This window comes from Oryx dammah, unplaced genomic scaffold, assembly GCF_014754425.2.
Source record: "Oryx dammah isolate SB20612 unplaced genomic scaffold, SCBI_Odam_1.1 HiC_scaffold_5, whole genome shotgun sequence".
Classification (NCBI taxonomy): domain Eukaryota; kingdom Metazoa; phylum Chordata; class Mammalia; order Artiodactyla; family Bovidae; genus Oryx; species Oryx dammah.
Genome location: NW_024070189.1, coordinates 1,810,172 through 1,822,196, shown reverse-complemented (window position 1 = coordinate 1,822,196; position 12,025 = coordinate 1,810,172). Strand labels below are relative to the sequence as shown.

Here is a 12,025-nt window from a genome sequence, read left to right as displayed (position 1 = left end):
GACCCTCTGAGGCACAGCATTTTCGATTTTGCATTTCCTTTTTTTTCCCCAAAGTGATAATAGTGGTTGTGCTTGGGGAATTGGATCTGGTGATTCTGTTTGCAGTTTTCTTCCTCCTTTAAGTTCTATCATTAGAACAGTAGGCACTGCTCTCCTAAAAGTAGTGGAAGGAGTGTGCTTGTTTGCTTGTTTTTCGAAAAGAACCTTTCATTGGAGCATAGCTGATTGCAGAGATGTGTTAGTTCCAGGTATATAGCAAAGTGATTCAGTTATGCGTATATCTGACTACGTGTATGCGATTTCAGATTCTTTTCATTGCAGGTTATTGTGTGATATGTGTTTCCCTGTGCCGTGCACTAGGTCCTTGTTGCTGTGCTGCCCTGACAGTTGCAGGGAAGTGGCTCAATTCATGCTTGTTGAGTGCTAAGTGAGTGGGAATATTACCTAGGAACACCTGTATTTGCTCTAAGTAGCGTCTTCTCTGTTTTCCGTTACTTGATTTTAAAAAATTATGAAAGTGTCAAATGCACAGCTTGGAGTCTGTCTTAACTTTGTTTGGTTCCGTAACAATGGCAGTCTTAAATATGGTGCTTTTTGTAGGATAGCATGGCCTTTCTGCTACTGCCTATGAAGATTTTTCCTAGTTAGTTCCTGGAGCGTTATTTCTGTATGACTGTCAGGACTGCGGTTTGTCCCCGTCACTGCACGATGCTGGTGGCTGCTGCTCTTCGCTGGGCCATTGGTTCCGAGTTTGTGTGGCTGCTTCTGGGGTGCTTGTTGCGTGTGCCCCAGGAGTCGGGCGTGCTGGTGGGCTTGTGCACTGCCGCACCTTACATGTGTGCGTGGGTCTTTTTTTTTAACTGGTCAAGGGGCATTTTTGTTTAACACAGTGAGTATATTATATTGAGCCTGACCTTCCCGCATGTAAGACTGTCTGGTTTATAATCCGGTTTTCAGCATTCACATGTATGGACTAGAGAGGAAACTAGTGCTCACTAACCTGGTGATCTGGCCAGGTGTCCACTGAGCGTCACAGTGCTTTCTGTCTTAAATCGTGCTGTCTGTCCTCTCCCATTCTGTCCTATGGCTTAGAGAAACTGTGCTAAGGAAAGCTAAAACCTGTGTTCTTCCTGGCTTGCTGTTACCACACGATGTAGGCCTCTTGGGGCCGCCTCATGTAGTTTTGCTAAAGATCTGTCTGAGCCACTCCACATTTCAGCTCTTTGTCTTCCGTGACAGAGCATCTTGACTCTCTTATGAGCTTGTTTCAAATCACTCTGAAGATTCGAAAAACTAACTGTAATCCATGCTTCCCCAGTAATTTAATAGCTATTTTAATAATATAAATATTGGTAAAATTTATTTCTCAACTTCATATTCTGACCCATTGGTGTGTCTGTCTCTAAGTTGCAGTTATATGGTAGCTTTTTAAGCTGTAAAAATGCCTTTTACCAAGCAGAGGCGCGGATTGCTCTTCATTACTCTTTCCTAGGTTGTTTCAGGATATAGTCACAGATTTATTTTTATCTTTAACATTTCTTATTGCCTCAGTTTCCTCTTACATTTTCCTTCTACTTGTTCCTTAACTCTCCTTTGACTGTTTTCTCCAAGTTTCCTGCCCTTTTCTACTTCCTCTTTGCGTCGTTTCTTCGAGGTGTAATCTGTGTTTTGGTCTTTTCCCCTAAACTTAGTTTTCTTTTCGTTAGTTTCTTTGGACTGCCTCATTGTCACGTCCCACAGCCTGTCCAGACCGATCTGCATCACACTGTAGACTGTAACGCGATCCCGTTCTCAGCTGAAGTGCCCAACGTGTGAGCAGCACCTGTTAGACACCTGGGACCCAACCCCACGCCGCGTGTGCTCTACCGCGCTCTCTTACTTCAGGCACTTCTTGATTCCCGCTGCTGCTTCCTGAAGCGCCGCCTCTCTCTGCTGCCGTGTTCATTTTTCATACATAAACCACGTTCCAGATCACGTCACTTCATACCTACGTTATTCACACCCCGTTTTAGCTGACCCTTCCCTGTCCAATTTATTTGCCTATGTCTGTGCACTTCAGCTAATCAAAGACTTCATGTTAATACTGATTTTAAACTAAGAATCTCATTAATGCATTCCCTATTCATCTAACAACAGAGTGCCCAGTACATGCCAAGTAAGTTTCTCGGTGCTGGGCCTGGAAAAGTGAACAAAGCAGCAGGTCCTGGTCCCTTCTGTCCTGGGGCTTATATTGCAGCAGTTGGTAGAACGAGGAAGAATGGGTATCCTGGAGACTTCCGGGGGTGGGTTTATTTGAGCTGAGAAAGGAAAGACAGGAAAAAATAGATAAGAAAATTATGAAAAGCAGCTAAATGAGCAGGGGCTCTCATGCCTCCCCTGTAGTACAGATGGGGTAGTCTTTAAAATAATCCCTGTGTACAGATGAGAGTTCAGTCTCTAATCTCAGTAGTATCTCAGGCATCGTGGGGAGGGGAAGGGGTGAAGTATTCACAAGTGGAGTTGAAGAAATTTAACATCATGATTATTTGCTCGGTTGGCTGTTCCTTGGAGTCCGTTTATGCCTATGGACAGGAAATATGTAGCAAAACAAAACTGGCAGAAATAGGTGAAAAATTCCATTGACTGAGTGATTTTTTTTTTTCTTTCCCATTTAACCTTAATAGTATTCAAATTAGTTACTTTATAGTTTCTATTCTCTGTTCAGAAGAAGCACAGAATTTGTTTTGGCCAGTTTATTTGTGATATTTTCCAAAAGATCTGTTTACTGAAATACTGAGCTAAGGAGGTCAGGTTTTTGTATTTGATGGCTAGAGATTAAACTCTAAATCTTTCCTGACATCTCAGGCTTCCAAGCACCAGCCATAGGTATAAGGGACTGAGGCTGGCCACGGCCTCTGGAGTGTGGCTATGGCAGGCGGTCAACAGAAAGAGAAAAGGAAGAGGGAGCCTTTAGTGAAGTCCTGTTGGCAGGAGGAGTGGAACGGAATCGCCTTGGGTTTCGTTGTGTTCTCAAAGAGACACAGTTGTTAGGAACTCCCGTCTTCTTTCTTGTAAGTTCTGATGTGGGCCTGTGAGAAGCGGAGAGTCTGAGGTTTGACTGGATGTTTGGATTTCTTTAGATATAGTGATGAGCCATCATATTCTCCATGTGAGATTGCATTAGTGGATGATCCCCATGGTAACACAGATGTAATTAATACCTTTTCATTTTACACAAGGAAATCATTCATTCACTCACTTTTAGAAATTGTGTCCTTATCCATTCTGTCATTGGTTCTGTGTTTGAAAAAATCAGATGTTTTGTTAATGCTGTAGCTTCTGTTATATGCTTTGTATAAAATTATTTATTCTTTATGCTTCTGGTCTGTTTTAGTTAAATTTGGCTTCATACTTGGCTGTTAAGTTATAGGTGTTCAGTGATGTTTATCCTTATTAAAACTGCTTTTCCTTCTGAAATTTTACAGCATTTTCAAAACCACCTTGTCACACACTCAGAAGCCTGTGGCCCTTAAGATGTTTGCTGAAGTCCTTGACATTTACACTTTCCCGTTTAGTTTTCCAGGTTTTTATTAGTTGATGATTTTTTTCTTTCTCTGAGGAAGATATCTTGTAACACTTTAGTTGTCTAGTTACTTTGTATGGTAAGAACCCAATGAACAGATGATGAAAGTGTCAGAGCTTCTCACTCGGTAATGAAAGGTGAACTTTATAGCCTGTGTTATAACTGACTCTGGAGCAGGCGCTCTGTAATGCCTCTGTGTCCCCAGAAGCGTGTGGTCCTACTAGCTTTACCTCTATTATCATTCCTTTTGTAGTTTGCATGATTAACTTATTAATGTCAGAAGTACTGAAGTAAATTCTGATTTTTCAGCATGAGTATGATGAAACAAATACTGTGCTTAAAATGACTGTCCACCACTAAACACTCATCAAGCATATGCTCTGAGTAAAGCACTTTGCTTGGCGCTCAGCAAGATCCAGAAATGAATGGGACGTGGCTGCTGACTTCAGGAAGTGCTGTGGGAGATTACCTCCTTCATGGGACAGAGCTCCCAGAGTTGCCTGTGTGGCTCTGTCTTTAGGACGGGCTCCCTCAGCTGCCTCACCATGCATGCTTCATCACCAGTGTCCCAGAGTTGAAATTCATTCACTGTTTTTTTTTTTTTTTTTAAATTAGTGTAAATACCGGTTACACTTAAAGGCTATACCTAATGTTTATGATGTCTTACTTTTTTATTTCAACTTTTCTTAAATATGTTAATGTAAATTCTTATGTTATTTTCTCCCTAGTTTGCTAGAAAATGGTCAGTTTGAAATTGTGACAGGTGGCTGGGTAATGCCTGATGAAGCTGGTGCACATTATTTTGCCATAATTGACCAACTAATTGAAGGACATCAGTGGCTGGAGACAAATCTAGGTACGTAGCGGCGTCTTTCTCTGTCGTGCGCACTATGCTAGATGCTCTGCTTAGTCGCTCAGTCGTGTCCGGCTCTTCCCGACCCTGTGGACTGTGGCCGCCAGGCTCCTCTGCCCATGGGGTTCTCCAGGCAAGAACACTGGAGTGGGTTGCCGTGCCCGCTTCCAGGGGATCTTCCTAAACCAGGAGTTGAACCCAGGTCTCCCACATTGCAGGCAGACTCTACTATCTGAGCCACCAGGGAAGCCCAAAACTACTGGAGTGGGGAGCCTGTCCCCTCTCCAGGGGGTCTTCTGGCCCAGGACTCAAATCCGGGTCTCTTGCATTGCAGGCAGATTCTTTATCAGCTGAGCTCTCAGGGAAGCCCTGGTAGCTCAGGTGGACTGCTTTGGGCAGTTCATTTTGGGGAAGGTGAGATGGGGTCTTTTATTTTTTTAATAATTAATTTTTCTAGGACTGATTATTACTCAATTTATTTTTCATTGATTTGTGGTTTTGGGGTCATAAACTCAGTTATATAGGTATAACATGGTCACTTTAGGGTCATCTACCTTGTTTCACCTGTTATTTTATCAATTTTGTTTATTAATTTTAGTATTTTCTCCTAAAAATATCCCACTGGAATTTTAACCATATATGAGTTAAGACTCTTGATCCTAAAAGGCGAAAACCTAATTGCCAGAGACGGGGCAGCTCCAGGGCAGACTGGGCCCAGAGGACTTGGAGTGTGCTGCCTGGGTGCTGTCTCTCAGGCCTGCTCACTCTTGCCTCTCCTCCTGAGGAGCGCGATGGCCGGAGGCAGCCAGGACTCTGGTCTTCCTAGCCCAACAGGAGGAGTCTGCAAGAAATACCTTACCTCACGGCCCGCACTGGGTTCTGTGCTTATTTCCGAGTCAGTTTTTTGTGGCCATAGCTATAGGAGCTGAAATCCCTGAGAACTGGTTAGTTTGATGGAAATGGTCTCAAGGAAAGAGAGATTTGAGGCAGGGTCAGCCTCAGTTGAACCAGGTGGATGGGTCCTGTACGGAGAAGAGGATCCTGAGCTGATAAGATCAGTTCATACGACCCATGAGAACATGGGCCTAATGGAGATCTTCGTGATGTGATATCTGCAGTGTGCACCATGGTATATGGAGCTTCCCTGCTGGCTCAGGAGTGAAGAATCTGCCCGACCGTCCAGGAGATGTGGGCTTGACCCCTGGGTCGGGAAGAGCCCCTGCAGCAGGAAGTGGCGACCGACTCCAGGACTCTTGCCTGGGAAATCCCATGGACAGAGGAGTCTGGCAGGCTACAGTCCGTGGGCTCACAAAAGACTTAATGACTAAAACAACAGCAAACAGTGTGTGTGTAATTGTGTTCAAATACTTCTCAGCACAATTTTGTAGTTTATAGTAAATACACATTTGCAATTGAAATTATTTCTAGATATTTTATTATTTTAGAATATTTTTAAAATATTCTGTTAGAAATGACACCCTCCCACCCCATTAATATTGACTTTTTATTTTGGAATAATTTCAAATATAAGCATTCTAAGAATACTACAAAGAACTCCCATAAAGCCCCCAATCACACTCACCAGTTATTAACATTTTGACACATTTACTTTACTTTTTTCTCTTTCCATGTTGTTATTGTTGTGATTCTTGTAGAGTAAGTTGCGGAGACCATACCTGTTTTAAACAGTTAACATGGCAGGTCAGATGTTGCTGTCCTTAGAAAGGTCTTGCTTGCAGGGTTGGTCTTTGGTGGGTGTCTGCAGAGTTGAATTCTTCAATGATGAGTAACTCACTGCGTTTAAACTGCTTGTAAGCCCAGTGTAGTATATGATAAACACTTGTTTTCCTTCTGGGAGTCAAATCATATTCTGAACTAGACAGCGAGTACCCACATGACCAGACTCCAGTGAAAGGCTCGGGTACAGCCTCTAGTGAGCGGCTGTGGCGGCCCGCCTTTCTGGTGGTGTCAGCGTTCACTGCTGCAGTAACTGGCTCGTCTGGGTAGTCCGTCAGAGAGGGCGCTCTTAGAAGCCTGGGCCTGGTTCCTGTGGGCTCTGCCCTGTGTGCCTGTTGTTTCTGCTAAGTTTTCTTTGTATCTTTTCACTGTAATAAATCATAGCAGTGAGTATGACTTTATGCTGGGTGCTATAAGTTTTCTTAAATAAAGAAGTCTGGGGGTAGACTTAGGGACCCCCTGCTTAGTGTCACTTTTCTTAAATATTGAGTTGGCCAAAAATTTCCTTCAGTTTTTAAGTAAAAATAAAAGACACTTTTTTTTTTCCATCAGGAAGTTTATTGAACAAAGTATTCACCATTTTGTTCCATTACCTTCTGCCATTTTTCAGGCAACTTTATAATTCCGTTTTCCCAAAACTTTTTGTCTTTTTGAGCAAAGAACTGTTCCAGGTGCCTTTTTATAGTCTTCCAAGGAATTGAAACTTTTTCCATTAAGAGAACTTTGTAAAGACTTCAGTAAGTGGATTTTGTATATTTTTTCTTTATGTTTAGCTTTTATGGATGTGTAATTTACATGCAGCGCGACATATAAGTCTTAACTGTGGAGTTCTGACAGATGTGTATGCCCACGTCACCCCGTTTTCATCACTCTAGAAAGTTCCCTCATTCCCCCACCCCCCTTGCGTACCACAGAATCCTCTTGGTTACCGTGTGCGGTAGTTTGTGGTGTTGTCACAGAGTTGTGAGGCTGAAACTACCACCTGTTTTAGAACTTTATCAGCGTCCCCAAAAGGAGCCTCTTGTTCGTTGATAGTCACGCCCCTCTCTGACTCCTTCATTCTCTGTCCTAGGCTCAGGGGACCACTAATCTCCTTAGTGGAACGCGCACACACACACACGCACACACACACGCAGATTTGACTGCTCTGGACATTTACCGTAAATGGCATCGTACAACGTGGGCTTTTGTGACTAGCGTTTTACTTGGCATAATGTTTTCCCGGTTTATCCACAGCGTGTATCAGTGGTTTATTCCTTTTTACTGACTGAATAAGATCCTGTTGTGTGGATATACCGCGTTTGTTTCTCCATTGTTTTTCCACCTTCAACTAGTAGGCATTTGCATTGCTCTCCTTTTTAGCTGCTCTGGGCACTGTTACGCACGTTTGTGTAAGTTTTCGTGAGGACAAAAGTTTTCCGTTTTTTGGATGCATACCTAGGAGTAGAGTTTAATGAACACATTTGAGAATATTAATTTCCTTATTGTAGCTTTGACTGTAGTGAGAACTGTAGTGAGAACACTCGTAGTGTTCTCAGTTTTGTTTGCTAAACAGTTTGGAGCAGCTTGTTTTGGACACTGTTTTTACATTTGATTTGGAGATACTTTTAAAAATTATCTAAAATAATAATTTAAATAATTATTAATAATAAATAATTATTTAAATAATTTAAAATAACTATTTAATTATAGTTCCCTGGTGGCTTAGATGGTAAAGCATCTGCCTACAATGCGGGAGACCCGGGTTTGATCCCTGGGTTGGGAAGATCCTCTGGAGAAGGAAGTGGCAACCCACTCCAGTACTCTTGCCTGGAAAATCCCATGGACGGAGGACGGAGGAGCGTTGTAGGCTACAGTCCATGGGGTCACAAAGAGTCGGACACGACTGAGCGACTTCATTTCACTTCACTTTAAAATTATTGAGTCTTTGGTTGTTAGTTTCTGTTTTTTATATGGTTTGTTCTATAAAACTGACCATTGGAACTTTGAATTTGAGTTTCAAGGTTGTGTCTCGCCTAAAGCTTGCACTGTCTGACTGCTCTCTGGCTCCTCTTAAGGTCTACTGTTAGGTGTGTCTGGAATGGCCCAGCTTTGTTAACTGTTATTCCTGTGTCGTGCTCTGATTTTAGGTCTGTTAGATTTGCCATCACTTACATGGTATGCTTTACTCTTTTTAATGATTATTTCCTGTAACTTTTCTTGCTTTTACTTTTATATATTTTAACAATCTTATTCTAACATGAAAACACAAAATCTTTCCTGGTTTTATTGACACATGTGCTCTTTTTAAATTTTGGATTTTTCTTATACTGAATTTTCCCTTAAATTTGTCACTTAACCCCCTTTTAAAAATATTTACTTATACCAAGAAAAATCCTGGCGGCATACTGGGTTTCCCTCTAAGTCTCTCCATAGCTTTCACCTCCTTTCATATCAGTTTTAAACTTCTCTCTTTTCTGTCATTACACCCCAGGGATTCTTTAATCTGTTGCAGCTAGGTTGCTCTATCCTGTGTATCAGGTGATTTTGATTGGAAGAGATCGCTGGTGATGATGAAATCTCAGACATCGCTGTAACTTTTCACGTTGGAGTTTACTCTTGTTTGTAAGCTTATTCTGCCCTTGTTATTTTGGACAATATATGAAGAAGTGAAGTCGCTCAGTCGTGTCTGACTCTTTGCAATCCCATGGACTCTAGCCCACCAGGCTCCTCTCTCCCTGGGATTTCCCAGGCAAGAATACTGGAGTGGGTAGCCATTTCCTTCTCCAGGGGATCTTCCTGAACCAGGGACTGAACCCGCATCTCCTGCACTGCTAGGCGAGTTCTTTACAACTGAGCCGCAAGGGAAGCCGACTCATTGGGAAAGAGCTGATCCTGGGAAAGATGGAAGGCAAAAGGAAAGGGGCAGCAGAGATGAGATGATCAGGCACAAATTTGAGCAAACGCCGGGAGAGTGCAGGACAGAGGCGCCCACATCTCCCTCTGGTTGCAAAGAACCGGGTGTAACTGACCAGCAGCATCGCATTCCTAGTGCTTGTCTACCTTGTAACTGGAGGCGTGTGCCTTTTGACTGCCTTCATTCGACTCCTTCCCCCGCTCCCACCTTTGGCGACCACAGATCTGGTCTCTTCTGAGTTTGCTGCTCTTGAAGTATGATTGATCTGCAACATTTGTTCCTGATAGGCAACGTTGTGACTCCGTATTTCCATACATTTCAAATACGGAATCACATGACTTATTTTGCAGCTGGAAGTTTGTGCCTCTTAGTCTCCCTCACCTATTTCCTTCTTCTTGCCAGTCTCCCTCTTCTGGAAGCCGCCGGTTCACTCTCCGTATCTGTGACTCTGTTTCTGTTTTGCTGTTCATTTGGTTTTAGCTTACACGTGCCAGTGAGCTCACACCTTGTTTGTCTCTTTCTGTCTGACTTAGTGCATAGGGCACATTGCCTCAAGCCTGATAAACGCTGTCATAAATGACACGATTGCGTTCTTTCATATGCCTGGATGGGGTTCCGCTGCACACGTGTCTGTATGCATTTGCGTGTCTCTCTGTGTGTCTGTGCGCACGTGTGGGTAGTGTATGTGTGTCCACCGGTCCACTTGTGGACACTTGGGCTGCTTCTGTATCTTGGCTACTGTGAATAACGCCGCTGTGAATGTGGGGTCCGTGTGTCTTCACATCAGTGGTTCCTTTTCTTTAGATGAATCCCGGGTGTGGAAGTGCCGGGTTGTGCGGTTTTCTCTTTAATTTTTTGAGAATTTTCTGCACTGTTCACTATGGTCACTCTACCCACTTGCATTCCCGCCAGCAGAGCAAGGGTTCTCTTCTCTCTACGTGTAGTTTCTTTTAACTGAAGCAAGTACACTTTTTTAGACATAATGCTCTTGTACACTTGATAGACTGTGTAAACATAGCTTTTCTGTGTCCTGGGTAACATTTTACTGTGATACTCTCTTTATTGCAGTGGTCTGGAAGTAAACCCTCTATCTCTGGGGTATGCCTATATGCAATAGGATGTGTGTAGGTTATATGCACATATAATACCATTGTAGAAAAGGAACGTGACATCCAAGGGTTTTGGTTTTTCAGGTGTCCTGGAACCAGTCTCCCTTGGATATCAAGGGATGACTATAGTTAGATTCACCTGCGTGCTTTTTTAAACCATTTGAGAGTAAGTGGGAGACATCTTGTCCCTTTACCTCTCAGTATTTCATTGTGTTATTTCCTAAGAAACAGAGATGTTTTCTTAGATAAGCAGAAGATAGTTATCAAATCAGGAGTTTTAACAACGATACCACAATCTAGTTCACAGTGTATTCAAATCTTGTCAGTTGTCTTAGTAATGTTCTTCAATAAAAGCTGCTGTTTTTTCTCTCCCAGTCCAGGGTCATGTATGACATCTAGTTGTCACGTCTTTTCGTCTCCTTAACCTGGAACACTCCCTCAGCCTTTCTCTCGATTTCTTAACCTTGATATTTTTTAGTAGGTCAGACTTCTGCTGTAAGCCATCTCTCAGTTTGAGTCTCCCTTATCATTAGTTTCAGATGGCCCTGTCTGGCCTGTCATTTTCCTGGGGTGCCGCCACAGTTGTTTGCTGTGGGCTCAGTGCGTCTCATCAGGAAGTGCGTGTCGCCTCCTGTTCCGTGTCAGCAGTGCTGTCCGTGATCAGTTATGTCTTACGCTTCTTCTCTGCACTTTACGTTTCCCCGCTTTGTGGGAGATACATTGAAAACAGGTAAGATTCCTCATCAGACTTCAGTATTTCAGTTTTAGGATCTGCTGATGACTTTTAACTCCACCGTCCCTTCTGTAACTGTTGGTTTTGTTGCTGTTCAGTCGCTACGTCTGACTCTTTGTGACCCCATGGACTGGAGTCTGCCAGGCTCCTCTGTCCGTGGGATTGCCCAGCAGAGAATACTGCAGTGGGTTGCCATTTCCTTCTCCAAGGGATCTTCCTGACCCAGGGATCAAACCCACATCTCCTGCATTAGCAGGCGATTCTTTACTGCTGAGCCACCAGAGAAGACCTGATTATTTGTTTGCATTTTACTAAAAGAAGAGCTTTCTTTTTTATTTCTTATTTTTGAGCTTGTGGGTTTTATTTTATTCAGTGGGTTCCAGTCCAGCACTACTGTTCTTTATCTTGATGCCCCAGTTGTCCCACATTTGGCCAATGGAAGCCCCTTCAAGCTATCTCCTGATTTATTCCTATATAATATGTTTCCATGACTCTGGCCTTTCTTTACTTTATGCCCCAAATAATCTGTTCTAGGGTTATCTTGTGCTTTCCCAGTCTAAGCCCTGAAATAAGCTGTTTCTCTGAGGTTATTATAGAGCATAGCATTTAGAGGTCAAAATCCAGGAGCAAAGTTCTGCTAATTGGTGCTACAGTGCTGCTGCGTCTAGGCCTTCGTAGTACAGAGAGTGAGGAAATGTGTGTGTGCACACAGACACACACAGAGAGACACACACAGACACACACACACAGAGACACACACAGACAGAGACACACACAGACACACACACAGACAGAGACACACACATAGAGACACAGACACACAGACAGAGACACACACACACAGACACACAGAGAGACACAGACACACACACACAGACACAGACACACATAGAGACACACAGAGAGAGACACACACACACACACACGGAGACACACATACACAGAGACACACACACAGACACGCAGAGACACAGACACATAGACACACAGACACACACACAGAGACACACAGACACACACACAGAGAGAGACACACACACAGAGACACACACACATACAGAGACACACAGACACAGAGACACACACACACATACACACATACATACACACACACAGACACACACACACACAGAGA

The 12,025-nt window shown here is 43.2% G+C and overlaps 1 protein-coding gene across 1 annotated transcript in view; it reads left to right on the top strand.

Annotated features, from left to right (window-relative positions):
- The window catches only part of MAN2A1 (mannosidase alpha class 2A member 1), a 157,817-nt gene that overhangs the window by 38,425 nt on the left and 107,367 nt on the right, over positions 1-12,025 (top strand). The window contains exon 4 of the mRNA XM_040239693.1: positions 4,291-4,418. Coding sequence (XP_040095627.1) covers positions 4,291-4,418 — 128 coding nt within the window. The remainder of the gene's footprint in view (positions 1-4,290; positions 4,419-12,025) is intronic.